Here is a 15,476-nt window from a genome sequence, read left to right as displayed (position 1 = left end):
TTAGGGGATGCTGGTTGACAAGGAGTTGAAGTTCAGAGAGTATATTGTAAAAGTGGCAAAAATATTCATAGGATTACCTGATTATTGAAGAAAACACTAACAAGTAGAGATACAGTTTATCAGACTCTTTATAAATTGACTGTAAATTATATTGCTGTTTAATTCTTTTACCAAGAGTAAGCAATGTTCACATGAAGTAATTTTATATCAGTTGCCTCAGTATCCCATAATGCACAGCACATTTCCTTTCTTTGGAAAGTAGTCCCTCTCTCTTTTTTTTTTTTTTTTTGAGAGAAGTACAGGGATACCTAGTTCATTCCTGTTGCAAAAAAGTTATTATTTAAGCTAGATACTGCTCTTATCAAGAGCTTCTGATTTGAATAATCACATTAATTAATTAGAGAGAGTAGTGTTAGCTATTTTAGTGACTGGATAGTTTCTGGATGTATATCACTTGCTAGGGAATTCAAATTCATAAATATGACATGATGGATTTTATGTCTTTTTTTTTGGAGAAAAGCTAAGTTAGCCAGTCTGAGATGGAGATAGCAAAATGTCTTCCTGCTACAAAAGAGACAACCCATGAAGACACACACATGGCTGGCTAATGTCACTGAGTAAAACAGAATCTAATATTGCTGACCTGGTTGGCCGAGTGGTTAGCGTATCCGCTCTCCAGCCAAAAGGCTGTGGGTTCAAATCCTGCTGTGGGCAAGGATGTAGGTGCTCTCTCTCTCTCTTTCAATGAGTCTTTGGACTCCTTGGAGGTGTCACATAATAATAATAGGCGAATGGAAGAAGAGCAGACTTTGTATTGGGCATCATCCTTGCAAACAAACTGGACATTTTAGAAAAATAAATTAGAGAAATCACACTTCTCTGTACCAATTCAAAAGAAAATCAAATGTAATAACATCAGAACTAAAGAATTTCTGGTTCTTAAAATCCGATATATAATATAAAAGCTTAATGTGTTACCTTATTTTTGCTTCAGATATATCAAATTCAATGTGCATACAAGATCTTTTTCCTTTATATAATTCTCTGTTCACCAGTACTGGAGATAAATAAGGATTCTTGGCATCATATGGGCTAAAAATATTGTCAGATTATCAGACATTATACTGTAATTATAACTTCTTAACAAAAATTTTTATTTTATAAAAATGGATCTTTTATATTTACCTATAAACAAATGGATGTTGAATATTTATTACCATGATAATATAAGTTATTAATGTCATTTATAATTTTGATATCACTTTTATCTATTATAATTGAATATTTTAAATATTTCAGCAAAATAGCTTGATATAGAGATCTTTAGATTACACAACCCTTTTCTGGACTAAAATCAAATATTAGTTAGCAAAATTAATTTTCTGCTATTTCTTCAGAGGTAGATTGCTATACAGATATATGAGACCATTTTTACCTTAACAGTTCAATTCTCAGATGTAATTATTTAAAGGTAGATGTTTTCATTTTTACAATGTATATCCAAGTTGAGCCTAAAGCAACAAGGAATCTCATACACATCTAAATAGAACAACTGCTTCTTGCAGTCAGAAGGACATAATATGTAACTTCATTATATCCTGAGTAATTCTTTAAGAGTTTATTCACCTGAATGCAAAGTGGCCAGTTGCATATGGAGGAGAAGACTTTCTTCCTGGAAAGGCACATTTTATTCTTAGTTTCATGGAAAAAAACTGTAAAAACTGCAAATCAATCATAATATACATTTTGTGTTGTGATGGAAATTTTTGTTCCCTGACATAAACCCACCACCCCCTGCTTATTGGAGACCTCAAGTACCTTGAAAAAAAGTATTGTGTTTTTAGATATATGAAGAGCCAAAGGCTTCAATTTGGCGACATATGACTTGTTTAAGTTAAGGGATATTACATCCCATATCGTTTCTTAGCCGAATAAGAAACTCAAAGAGTTTCATGCCGTATTGTGTTTTGATCTCTGGAACAATGAATTATCTAACTCTTACCTATCCACAAGATTAAATGTATAATAAGTTTATAACCTTTCATGGGTAGGAATCACATAAAAATAAATAAATAACAGACAAAAATCATAACGGAACAAAGCTGAGTAAACTGTGGAAGTATATGTGGCTATTAAATAACGAAACAAGGTGCGCCTGAATCGTGTACTCGTAGCAGTGGGATGCGCTTGCGCCATGAATGACATTGAAGGTTCTAGAAGCAGTTGAGATAAGCATTGTTTGCTGTCACTCATAGTTAGTCTGTTATAGGCAGTTATAAAAGAAATGTGTGAAGTCGCTTTGCTGGAATAACGTCTAACGTTAAACTCAAGCAGCGCATTAATCACAAATTCCTTGAAATTGAAGAAATCGCCGACCGAGTTTGAAACTGTTGCAGGAGGTACAGTGATAATGTAATGTCACGTGTACGAATGTTTGAATGGCACAAACACTTTACTAAAGGTCGAGAAACATTGAAGATGACGAACGACCAGGTTGCCCTGTCACAACAGCAACTGAACAAAACATTGCACCGAACAAATTAATGATATTGTCCACAACGATTAAGCATTTGAATAATAGCAAATATGGTGCACATTGATAAGGAGACTATAGGACAAATTATGCATGGGCAATTGAACATGAACAAAGTCTGCACCAAAATGGTTCCCAAAAACTTGCGTCAGGAGCAGAAAGACGTCGGGAAACAAATTTGCACTGACATCATGGAATGGCTGGCAGCGGAGCTGGACTCGCAGAGAAGATCATCGCATGTGATGAAACATGGATTTTCCAGTACGATCCAGAAACAAAGAGACAATTGATGCACTGGAAAACTCACACATCACCGAGAATGAAAAAAGCAAGAATGAGTAAGTTAAAATCGTTTTTTTTTTAATTTTTTATTATTTTTTTTTTATATCAATGGTGTGGTAATGGTTGAATGGGTACCAGATGGTCAGACAGTTAACCAACTTTATTACCTTGAGGTTCTGGCCAAGCTGAGAGAAAGAGTGAGGCAGAAGAGACCCGATCTGTGGAAGAACAAAGCTTGGATTCTCCATCAGGACAACACTCCAGCCCACAGTGCATTATCTGTAAAGCAGTATCTGGCTGAAAAGAAGATCCCAGTGTTGGAGCATTCACCTTACTCACCGAACTTAGCTCCATGTGACTTTTACCTTTTTCCAAAGTTGAAATCCGCATTAAAGGGCACCTATTTTCAGTCAGTGGATGTAAAGGAGAAAACAGCAGGCTACTGAAGCAGATAACACCTGATGACTTGCAGCACTGCTTCCGACAATGGAAAATTCGTATGCAACGGTGTATAGATAGAGGAGGGGAATATGTTGAAGGGGATGACAATTAAGTTGTACAATTGTAATAATAAACACATTTTTGCAACCAGTCTCATTATTTAATAGCCACATCTCATAGATCTCCATGGAAGTGTCAATAGTAATAACAGTGACTGTTTTGCTTTATATAGATTATAGTTTTCTGAGGACTGGGAGGAATAACATGGAAAGACCACTATAAATCATCAGTGCTGACAATTAAGATCTGTCATGCAAATGACAAGTCATGTGACTGCATTATCCAGTCACTGAAATCACTAATGCATCCCATATTACCACATTCCCATATCACAAAACCAAACTGTAACTTGCCCTTCTTGTCATGCTGATGTAACAATGGTGAACGTTACCTTATCAAGTAATGTTTGAACTAGATGTAACTAGAAAAGGCTATAATAGTAACCCCGATTTCCACATGCAATCTTTGTGACTTCGACCCTCTCCAACTAGGACAGAACTGTGTAGATGGAATATCACTTGTAAAATAACACTTGTTTTTGTGGAAAAAGTTTATGATAATAGATAATACAGATAGGATTAACTGTCCTATGTCTGTAACTCACAAGGTTTTATAGCCCATTTTGCAGGATGAAATACCTGAGTCTCGGTGGGGGGGAGGAGGCTGCTCTCCATATGAGACCATTTAACCCGCTTGCTTGAAAAGCTCTAATAAAGGTATTCATTACATCCTAGGTGGGATTTAAACCAAAGGACAATGTTGATACCAATTGAGCTATGGAGCCTCTTTACTTTTTCTTCAATCTTTATTTTTATTATTTTTTTATTAATATACAATGAATAAAGTCTCGATATTTGTTTCAATAAGGAAATACTGAGTAAGCATATTTAAGAGCCGTCGTAGCTCAGCCAGTAAAGATGAAGCCCTTTGGTCGGAAAGACCTGGGTTCGATTCCCATCCACAATGTGAGGGTTTTTTCACCTGGAAACTCTGGGTTTTTGTCCCTCAGAACAGGCAGCCCTCTGAACACACATCCACAGACATAAGACACTCCTAGAATAAAGATTAACCAACCTATTCCATAGGATTGTGAGTTTTGAAAATGTGGGTCTACACATGAGCATAAACCAACAAGGCATATTTAAATAAATTATAATACCAGAATGAACTCGCATAAAATATTCTTTATTAGTATAATTTTCTCCTAAGTATCAAAGGGATCTTCAGTACAAGAATGTAAAAAGCTAATCGAACAATAACTGACAATTTCAAAACGTGCCACCTAAGTAGCTAATATAAGAACAAAAAAAAAGGTCATTAATTAGGAAACTGAAGTTCCACATGTTTCTTTATAAAGTTGTTCCATGAGGAACCAACTTTTGTGAAGGACTCTTGTTTTGTTCCAATGAACTCCATGTCTAGTGATGATAGCATGATCTGCAAGTCCAGACTGTCCAAGGTTCAAGGTATTGAATATAAGACTTGTGTTCTTCTAGCTGAATAAAAGCAGATTTGGTAGACATCTGGATAACTGAGATGTGGAAGCTTGTCCTTAGAAGGAGCAAGAAAGGTGGAGATTTCTCTGATGAGACGAAAGGCAACTCAAATATTCAGTGGTTTTAAAATTTTTGCTGTGTTCACTAATGCCTTGAACATGAGGAATTGGAATACAAAAGCTGGTTCCTCATGGAACAACTTTATAAAGAAACATGTGAAACTTCACACTCCTAACTGATCTGATGGTCCACATCTATCCTCTTTGTCTTCACTCATTGATTGAACTTCATTCATTGAACAGTTATTTCTTCTGTATTTGAAGAGGTAGAGATACCATAACTGTTCAATGAATAGTTGATGATGATTAGTCTGGCAATTAACTCACTATGCTGCACCCATTCATCACCCTTGAAAAAAAATCTAGTTCTAACAATCCTTGCTAACAATATACAATAATGTTGAGTTCCTTCCTAATATCTTTCTTTTCTTTTTTTTTTTTTAAAAAATGATTCTGCCACTGATGCCATCTATTCAGACTCCAAATTTTTCTCAGAACATATCTGTGAACTAATTATTTGATTAAGAGCTTTATTTCTAACCTAACTCTTAGATCCATAACTTAAAACTAGTTTGAACACTGTCTTGTATACTGGTAGTTCAGTGTTTTGGTTAATCTTTCTCTTATTTCACATAAATTTATTCAACTGGCTCTACACTATACCAGCTTTGCTTATTCTGTTGTCTATTTCCATACTTAATTTGCCATCTACACTAAAAATTGTGATATTTTTGATAAATAATTGAAATATTTCACTTCTTCAAGAGGTTCTCCATTGAGAATGCAGCTGAAATTTTCAATATTCTTCCTGCCTATTTTCACAGTTTTGGTGCTTCTATTGCTGATTTTCATGCCAAATTTGTTACAACTGTTATTCAATTTAGTCTGGAATCTTGCAGTGGATGTGTTTCTAAGTACATAAAGAAAAGCTAAATTTAATATCAGGTTTAATGCCTGATTTTACATCAAAACATCTTCCAGTATTTCCTTCAATTCTAGTCACTGACTTACAATTTACAGAGCAATTGTGTATTGCTCTGTATAATGTTCCATCTACACTATATTATAGTAACATTTCTAAAAGCTTTTCTCTGGGCACCTGGTCATATGCCTTTTCTAGATCTTCAAAACTTAAGTACAGATCCTTGTTATATTACTATGATTTCTCAACCATTTGTTGTAAGGTGAAAATCTGATCCTGACAACCTGTTTGGCATGAACCCAGTTTATTCTTCTTTTCACTTTCACAGTTTTTCTCAGTCTCTTCTTAAGTATACTTACATATGAAATACGCATGACATTGCAACTTGATAAGATTTCTTATATCATCAATGTGAAAATTAAACAGCAAAGAACGAAATCCTGAGCCCTGCAGAACACTACTGCTTACCTGCCCTCCTGTATCCAACTCCTCCACATAAACTAGTCTTTGATATCTGTCCATCAGCCACCCTCTAATCCAAAAATTTTCTTCATGCACATTCATATTTGCTCCAAGTTATGCAACAGAGTTCCATAGTGAATTCTGTCAAATGCCTTTGCAAAGTCTAGCAGCAGTCGTCCCTTATCCAACTGAATTGTGACTATTACAAAAAGCAAGCAAATAACTAATTCAAGACATACCCCTTTACAAAACCATGTTAACCTTATAAAGCATCACAGTCAACTCAGTCCTTAATATCATCTTTTACTAACTTTTCCAATATCTCCATAGATACTGTTTGGCCTATACTTTGTTACTTTTGTCTTGGAACCTCCTTTATGTAATGGAACTATTTTGCCTTCTTTCCACTCCACTGGCATCTTCTTCCCAAAACTAAGGATTAAATTAATGGTTTGGTCAGAATAAGTGTCAAATCTCTTGCACATTCCTGTAATACATGGCACTATGTTGATGAAGGAATAACTTCTTTTCCCTTCATCAACGGAGTTGCTTATTTAATTAAGAACGATTAAACTACAGATATTTCAATTCACATATCGTAAAATATCATCACCATATTATAGTTGGACATTAAACATTTAACAACAGCGAAGATATGGAGAATGGAATTTTTCTTTGTATGCAGTTGCAATACAACCAAAAAAAAACTTATAAAAACATTATTATTATTATTATTACAGGCAACACCAAGGAGTCGACAGACTCATCGAGGGAGGCCCTAACATCATGTCAAGAACAACTATTCGTCTTTCACACAGTATCTATCATACCTCGCCTTAAACTCATTCACAGTCATAGCACTCACAACAGACTCTGGCAGTTTATTCCACTCATTTACCACTCTCCAAGTAAAGAAGCTAGCTCTAACACCAACTGTTAACCACATTTTTGCCCAGCTCCCATGTATGGCCCCTAGTCCTCCCACCACCAGCCCTATTCTCAAAAATATCTTCTGGATTAATCTTACAGAAACCTTTCAGTAATTTGAATGTTTCAATCATATCAGCCATTTTCTGCCTATCAACCAATTTTTACAACCCACAAATCTTCAGTCTGTTCTCATAAGGTTCATTCCACAGACCTGCCACCAACTTGGTCACTTGTCTCTGGATCCTCTCCACCTCCTCCCCATCAAGAAGAAACCCTGGTGGCCATATCTGGGCACAGTAGTCTAGATGGGGTGTTATCAAGGCTCGATATAGACAAACAATAACTTGTTTGTCTCTGCTTGTTAAAGTATTTTTCAGCAACCAAGTGATTTGATGAGCTGATTTAGCCACTTTGGCAATGTGCCCCCTAAACTTCAACTGCCTATCCACCAACACTCCGAAATCCCTGGCCTCATCAATCTCTTGGAGTACGGTTCCACCAATGTGATATACTGCTGCTAATCTTTTCATCCCAAAATGCATAACCTTACACTTTGCCACATTAAATTGACATCCATTTTCCTTAGCCCAGTCCTCCAAACTATCCAAATCATCCTGCAAAATTTTGACATCCTGTGCAATCAACAATTGCTCTACCCAACTTTGCATCATCAGCAAACAAGTGAACACTTCCTCTCAGATCCTTTCCTATATCGTTAATGAACAAATTGAAAAGTAATGGTCCAAAAACAGAACCCTACGGCACACCACTAGTCACAAGCCATCTTTTGGACACCACTCCTGAATAAACTACTCTCCGATATCTCTCCATCAACCACCCTCCTATTCATCTCACCAACCCTATATCCATCCCCATCTGCTCCAGTTTACTGAAGAGTAAACATGTAGTATCCTGTCAAAGGCCTTTGCAAGGCCCAGTAGAATCACTGTAAACCCATTACCCTTATCCAGTTCAGTCGTTACTGTGTTATAAAACATGAGCAAATTACTGAGGCATGATCTACCCTTCACAAAACCATGTTGTCCCCCATACAGTAACCTATTTTCATCTATCCAATCCTGTATTCTTCTCTTGACTAGTTTCTCCAAGACCTTGACAATGATTCCTGATAAGCTAATTGGTCGGTAATTTACAACAGCAGTCTTGGAACCTCCTTTATGCAGCGGAACGACTCAGATTAAACAGAATGGTAAAGGGTACTGACAATTCTTTAGCCGCTTCATGTACGACACGAGCTGGTATATCATCCAATCCCACAGATGTATTGACATTGAGGTTTTGTAGTAGACTACGCACCTCCACCACATTTACCACAATTTCCATATAAACTTTTGGTTCATTCATTTCTGCAAAGTCACCACCTGGATGATATACTCTTGCAAAGTGCTCAATCAGTAATTCAACTATATCAACTGATTCAGTTAACTCCCTACCATCGGCATTCTTTAAAATCATTCTGCTATATACATTTTTTCTTCTATTTGCAACATATCGAAAAAACTGTTTAGGATTCTTTTTAGCCTGCATGGCCAATGTTCTTTCATAATCCTTTTTTTGCTTTTCTTACCACACTCGTTACCCTTCTGGCCTGGGCTTTATACTGTTCATGTGTCTGCCAGTCACCATTCTCCTTAAATTCCCTCCATAGTTGTTTCTTTTTTTGCAGCTCAAGCTTAATGGCGTTATAATTCCATTTAACTCTTACTTGATTTATTATTCGGACTCTAGGTATACAGTCAGCCATTGCTTCATGCAAACACTTCTTAACCGCCTCCCATGCACTGTCAACTTCTAGCCCTTGCAGTTTTACATGCCATGGCACTGTACCAATCAATCTCCTAAGCTTGTCAGACTTGCCAGCACAGTAATTCCACATGTACCCTGTCTTAATTGTAGATTCCACACCTTTAGCCACCTCCCAAGTCAAGGCCCTACGATCGCTCTCACCAATTGGTGGCAACGTGGTCATATTCGTTACAGCCAAATTCTCAAATGCAATTACTAGGTCAAGCACTCTCTGACCACTAGTATTTTCCATTACATGCTGTCGCAGATAGTTATCACTTAATAACCGCATAAAATCTAATTCCTTCCTCCCATGTGTCCTCTCCTCCTTCCAATCAATGTTACCATGGTTGAAATCTCCCATAATAATTACCCTCCTTCCAATCATTTCTTCTATTTGCTTATGCATACTATCTCCACCATCTATTCCATCACCTGGTCTATAGCAGCACCCAACGGTATATTTTGTTCTGCTGGTTTCAATCTCACACCAAATAGCCTCAAATGTGCGCTTATCTCTATCCTGCGGTTCCACTTCTATTCTCCTTGGCTGTAACTCATCCGCTATCATCAATAACACCCCTCCCCCAATTTATTCTCCCCGTCTCTCCTGAACACACCATACCCCTCACATTTAATCTCACTAGCTGTGTCATCTTCTGTCAGCCATGTTTCACTAATGCCAATAACCTGTGGTCTGGAAGTGCTAACCAAGGCCAAAAATTCTTCCTTCTTGTTCCTAATACTTCTGGCATTTGTATACATGAATTGCAGAAGCCGATTTGTCCCATCCCTATTTTGATGCCTTATACTAACTATCCCATTCTGATTTGTGATCTTTCCTACTCACTTGGGCATATTACACACATTCACACACTCAACTTTTTTAAAAAAGATAATTTTTGTTTAAATACTGTACTGATGATGTCCTAAGATACTTAGGATGAAATATTTACAATTAAATAATTTTCACTGTGGTTTATACGTGTTTCTTCTAATCACACACTCAACTGTCTCCCTAAAATCTTCATATCTACTCCCCCCCCCCCAATAACTCTAGTTTCCCTGGTTCTGTACATTCACTTCCACCACATTCGACAACACCTTTTCAAGTCTCCGCACACCAAATCCATTCAAATGTAATCCATCCATTTTATATAAATCCTTTCGTCATCGAACTCATTCCACACACAAATTCCGAACTCATCAAACATAATTCACGTATAAAGTTATTAGCAATTATGGCCCTCCTTCTATACTCTCTTCACTGTCATGCTGTGGCAACAGACTCACCATCCTAACTCTCTCACTCTTTTCTTTTAGTACCTCAAGCAATTTCTTCACATCCTCACTCATAGCCTTTTTGTTTCTTTTCAAATCATTTGTACCCGCTACCACTATCAGTTCCTTCACCCGCTGTTTTTGCATTCTAATTGACTCGCTTACATTCTTTACAGTCGCACTGGGTTGGTATGATTTTGTTAAACTCTCAACTAACAAAACTCTTACTACAGAATCTCCATACAACAGATGCTCTTTCATTTTGTTTACACTCACTATCACCCCTTATTTTTTCTATCATACTTTTGCCAATTATTAGTCGGTACGTTTGTTAAAGATTTTTGCCAACATTCCAGTTGTTGGTTTACTCCATGAATTGCTCCACATAATAGAGCTATTTCACTCATTGCGTCAGTGTCATCATTTTTATTTTCAGATGATTCATTCAATCGTTCTGTATACTTAACTTCATACTCTCTTGCAATGTCACTCTCACAGCTATCAGGTACTACCTCGCAAATATCATTCATACCTTGAATATCGCTGTTATCTAGATTCTCACTTTTGACAATGTTATCACTCAAACGACCTGAAACACTCTTTAAATCCTCACATTCTTTACACTTTTTGCACACATCCACTCCACAATCGTTGTTTAACCAGACTCCCGCTCTCCTCGATGCATACATTTCGCAAACGGTACACTGAATCAAGTCTTTTAAGTTAAGATTTTCAGACAAATATGGCAACCTGGACGCCATCGTTGTATTGCTCTTTATGGGAGCCATGAGTACAGATAATTAAAATACTCAAAAAACACACAAAAATCACCCAGACAAGTTAAAATACTAAAAGTAAACAATACTATGTAAATACTATGCAAATTCATCGATTTTTACTCAAAATATCACTTATCTGGTCAGGAGCTATCCTCAGACACTACATACTATATAGCCCTCTAGTGGTTATCCAGTCAGTATTAAGTATTAAGTATCCAGTATTAAGCCATATAGTTCTTAACAATAATTTCCCAGAGTTTTGGCATCATCAAAAATTCATCATCAAGATTGAAATTAGGATGATGTAGAAGAACATTCTTCAGAACTTTATTTAAAGAGACTTGTATTTAGAATGGTTGGAAAAAAAAAAAAAAACGAGGGAGGGGGGAACCCTCCACATAGCCTTTAAAGGAATGTGGAGAACTGACAGGACTTCTGACCTAATGTCCAATCCTCACCTTCTCATGGTTCACCCTGTTAGGTATCTACCTGGATACTGAACAAACGAGGATGGGCTGGCAATTTGGGATTTAGCCGACCAAATTGTATTCTTGTCTAGTCCGTCAGGTCAGCCTAGTGCCTGTGCTCTTCGCAACCATATGCCTGGAGAAGGAGTGTCCTAGGTTCGATTACCTTCGGTGACGTGAGGAGCTGAAGGATCTTCCTTAGCCATAGCCAAGTTAGCCGGTCTTGGGCATGGACGGTAGGGTTTTTTTCCTCAGTTTATCCTGGGGTTTTTCATCCTGCAAAGCAGGCAAACTGACCTTGAAAACTCAACACTACAGGACATAGGATACACCGGGGAGTAAGGCTACCACCTTATCCAGTGAATGGTTTCAGGTCCAATGATTAACAAAAACCCTCAACACTGCAAGGTAAAAGAAGGTAAAAAGGAAGGTGACAATTGTATTCTTATTGGCTTAAACCATAATATAAAATGATGGTACAATATGACAGAATTTCATGCTAGTTGGGGCGTCGCATGGTTAAACAAGGCCCCTGTTGTTTTCACCAGGATGAACAGTGAAAACTCAGCTACTGGAACAAATCCTAAAACACACCCCAACTCAACATCACCAGGGTTCAAGATCGATACTATCAACATAAGAAACCTGAATGGCAAAGAAATGAAGCTAGCTGAAAAATTGGTTAAGTACCAGATGGACATAATAGGGGTGACTGAAAACAAAAAAGACAAAACTGGTGAGGTTTTTCTGAGCTATAAATACAAAATGTTATATTCAGGCAATGACAATCAAGGAAAAGAAAGAGTAGCTATAGTATTCAACACTAAATATGAGGCTAATCTTCTTGAATAGTAGGCAATATCAAGTAAAGCGATGCGGGCAAATATCAGAATGGAGAACTGGACAATGAGAATTATTTGTGGCTATGGTCCCTCAGAAAGCTCTACTAAGGTAGCTAATGTAGACATTGAGGAATTGGAACAAGCCTCATGTCTTGAGGCTTGTTCCAATATAAAAATGTGCATAAATTTACATGGAAAGAACAGGCAAGGAATAAGAAAAGTCTCATCGACTATGTTATTCTTGATAGTGATGTTTTCTCACTGGTGCAGGACACCAGAATGTACAGAGGATTTGAAATTGGAAGTGATCACCATTTAGTCTTGAGCAGGATAAAATTGAATTTCATATTGAAAAGTAGAACATGAAAGAAAGTTTTAAAGCAAATATAAGTTGAGCAGCTCTTAGATGTGAACTGTAGACTAAAATACATAAACATTATTGAAGAAAAAAGGAAAGTTTGAGAACAGGAACCAAACCTTGGATATTCAGTGGCAAATCCTGAAAAAAAATTCATTGATTCAGCCAGAGAAGCATGTGGTGAGGTTGTCATCAAGGATAGAAAAATCAGAACTCCATGGTGGACACAGGAAGTTAAAATGGCAGTGAAGGAAAAGAAGAAAGCATATTGAAAGTTCTTGGCCAATAAGTCAGCTTGTGCTCTTAGAGAATACAGAGACAAATGTAAGAAAGCTAAACAAAAGTCAAGTACATAGAAAATAAATATCAAGAAAATGGGAAGATATTCTGGGGGTTGTTGAAAAAGCTCAGAAATGGAGGAAAGAGTGCTGTAAAAGGAATTAGAGTTAATGTTAAATCTGGTGTCAGACAATGTACATTATCCCCTCTGTTATTCATTATCTATATGGATCACATTATGAAGGAATGTGGTATTAAACCTGATATCAAAATTGGAGATGTTAATGTCAGCTCTTTGCTTTATGAAGAAGATGTTATACTTCTAAATAAATCCACTACAAGTCTGCAAGATTCCCTGAGTAAATTGAATAAATGTTGTAATATATATGGTATGAAGGTCAGCAATAACAACACAAAGACAATGAAAATAGAAGCATTGTAAATATCAACAGCATTACGAATGGAGAACCTATAGAACAAGTAAAACATTCAGTTACTTTAGGTATGATTTTTAGTGAAAATGGTAAATTAAATATGGAAATAGACAACAGAATCAACAAAGCTGGTAAGGTAAGAAGTGAAATGAATAAATTAATATGGAATAAAAGAGAAATTAGTCAAAACACTAAATTAGCTGTACACAACAGTGTTCAAACCAATTTTAACTTATGGATCTGAGAGCTGAGTTAGAAATAAAACACTTAACCAAAGACTGGAGACCGCAGATATGAGTGTCCTGAGAAAGATTAGGAACATAAACAGATGGCATCAATGGCAATATCATATTAAAAACGAGGATATTAGGAAAAAACTCGACATTGTTAGCATCCAGGAATGTGTTAGCAGAGCTAATCTTAGTTGGTATGGTCACTTAAACAGGAAAGATTAACAAAACAAGTGAATTTCTGCCAGGTTGGCACAAAAAAAACCCAGAGGAAGACCAAGATATAGGTGAATTGATACACTAAGTGCCTTAGAAGACAGAAATATAAGATCTGATAATGTCGGAGTTTTGACAGGTAACGGACTGATTTGGAGGAAAATTGTAGATAGGAAGTTAGTGGTGATGTAAGTTTTTCATGTAGTACTATCATATCCTATACACCTCTTGAGGATACATGTGAGAAATTTGATGATGGTGATGATGAAAACAAAAATTTCCATGTTTAATCCAAAACTTTCTCTATGGCTTTCTCTATAGAGACAATAGTTTTGCTGTTTAGAATAACTTATATGAACAACTAGAAGCCTTCTTCAGAATAATCTTCATCATGGGATCAAATTCACTATGGAAATTATATCAAATAGGGCTATATCTTTCCTAGATGTCTTTATTAAAAGGGAACTGGATGATTCTTTATTAGTATCTGTTTTTTTTTGCAAACCTTCCTCCGCTGGTCAGTATATCCATCACAGTTCTGCTCACCATCCCTCAAGGAAATATGGTATTTTTAAATATTCTTTCAAGAGCTCAATCTGTTTCTTGTCTGAACTGCTTCAAAAAATGTCTACAAAGAAACAGTCATTCTCATTGATTACAACTTTCTCTATTGTTTTGCAGTTGTAACCAATGAGAATGACTGTTTCTTTGTACAAATGTACCCACTGTTTTCTCCAGTCTCTATTAGAAGAAATGACTGCACAGAATTGCCATCCTAAGGCATTTCTCTTATCTTAAAGTAGCTTAATATGTCTACCACTTTCATCAAGCCTATCAATTCAACAAACTCTATAATACCATCTCCAAAATATAAAATTCTACCACTACTGCTATAAGGAGTTTATTCGGTCCCATGTAACTGCCATTCATTCTTCTTCAGACAAACAGGATAACCTTTTTCTATACACATTTTGGAACATCAGTCCTATATTATACCTCCAAGAAATGCAACAAAATGGGTATGGCAGAACATGGGATTACTAATACTAGCCACAATATCCTTTGAAATGACACAAAATCACTACAGAGATGCTCCCATAAATATAAACAAGCATCTTTCTATAGAAAGTTCTGAAGACCCTAATGATGGACTTTCCATGCCAAAATTCTGGAAAATTAAGAACTACATAGTTTAATATCATATGAGATTTTTTAAAATCACATGATTTTAAAATTCAAATTTCCTCAATTTGATCCTCATAGTATCATTTTTTTATTTGGCTGTCTTGCAGGTGGATAGAAGGAGAGAGAGAGATTCCATTCTTCATGTGTATGGGTTCATTGTTAACTTTTAATTTAATTTCTAACTGTAATACATTAATGATGCTTCATAATACACAAATTGACATATCTGTAGTGACAATGTTAAGATTAAAGTTCTGCAATCTAAGCACCTATCATATGACACAAGCTTAAATTAAGGAATACATGTAACTTGATGGTCCACAGCATACTTTGAGCTAAATTGTTTTTCTTATAGTAAGCATTTAATAAAATATTACTTGATATACCTTTAAAAGACAGTGTATTAAAAAAAAG

General features: G+C 36.2%; 1 protein-coding gene across 2 annotated transcripts in view; it reads right to left on the bottom strand.

Moving 5' to 3' along the window:
* Positions 1–15,476, bottom strand: part of Cpr (Cytochrome P450 reductase) — a 159,639-nt gene that overhangs the window by 65,034 nt on the left and 79,129 nt on the right. For both annotated transcript variants that reach the window (XM_090411790.1, XM_090411791.1), the window contains exon 8: positions 979–1,092. In XM_090411790.1, the coding sequence (XP_090267916.1) occupies positions 979–1,092 (114 nt within the window). The remainder of the gene's footprint in view (positions 1–978; positions 1,093–15,476) is intronic.

The sequence above is a fragment of the Typopeltis vanoorti genome, chromosome 22 (assembly GCF_054136105.1).
Source record: "Typopeltis vanoorti isolate ZY-2024b chromosome 22, IOZ_Tvanoo_1.0, whole genome shotgun sequence".
Lineage (NCBI taxonomy): Eukaryota > Metazoa > Arthropoda > Arachnida > Uropygi > Thelyphonidae > Typopeltis > Typopeltis vanoorti.
Note: the sequence above shows the minus strand (reverse complement) of the source record. Positions and strands in the feature narration are given on the sequence as shown.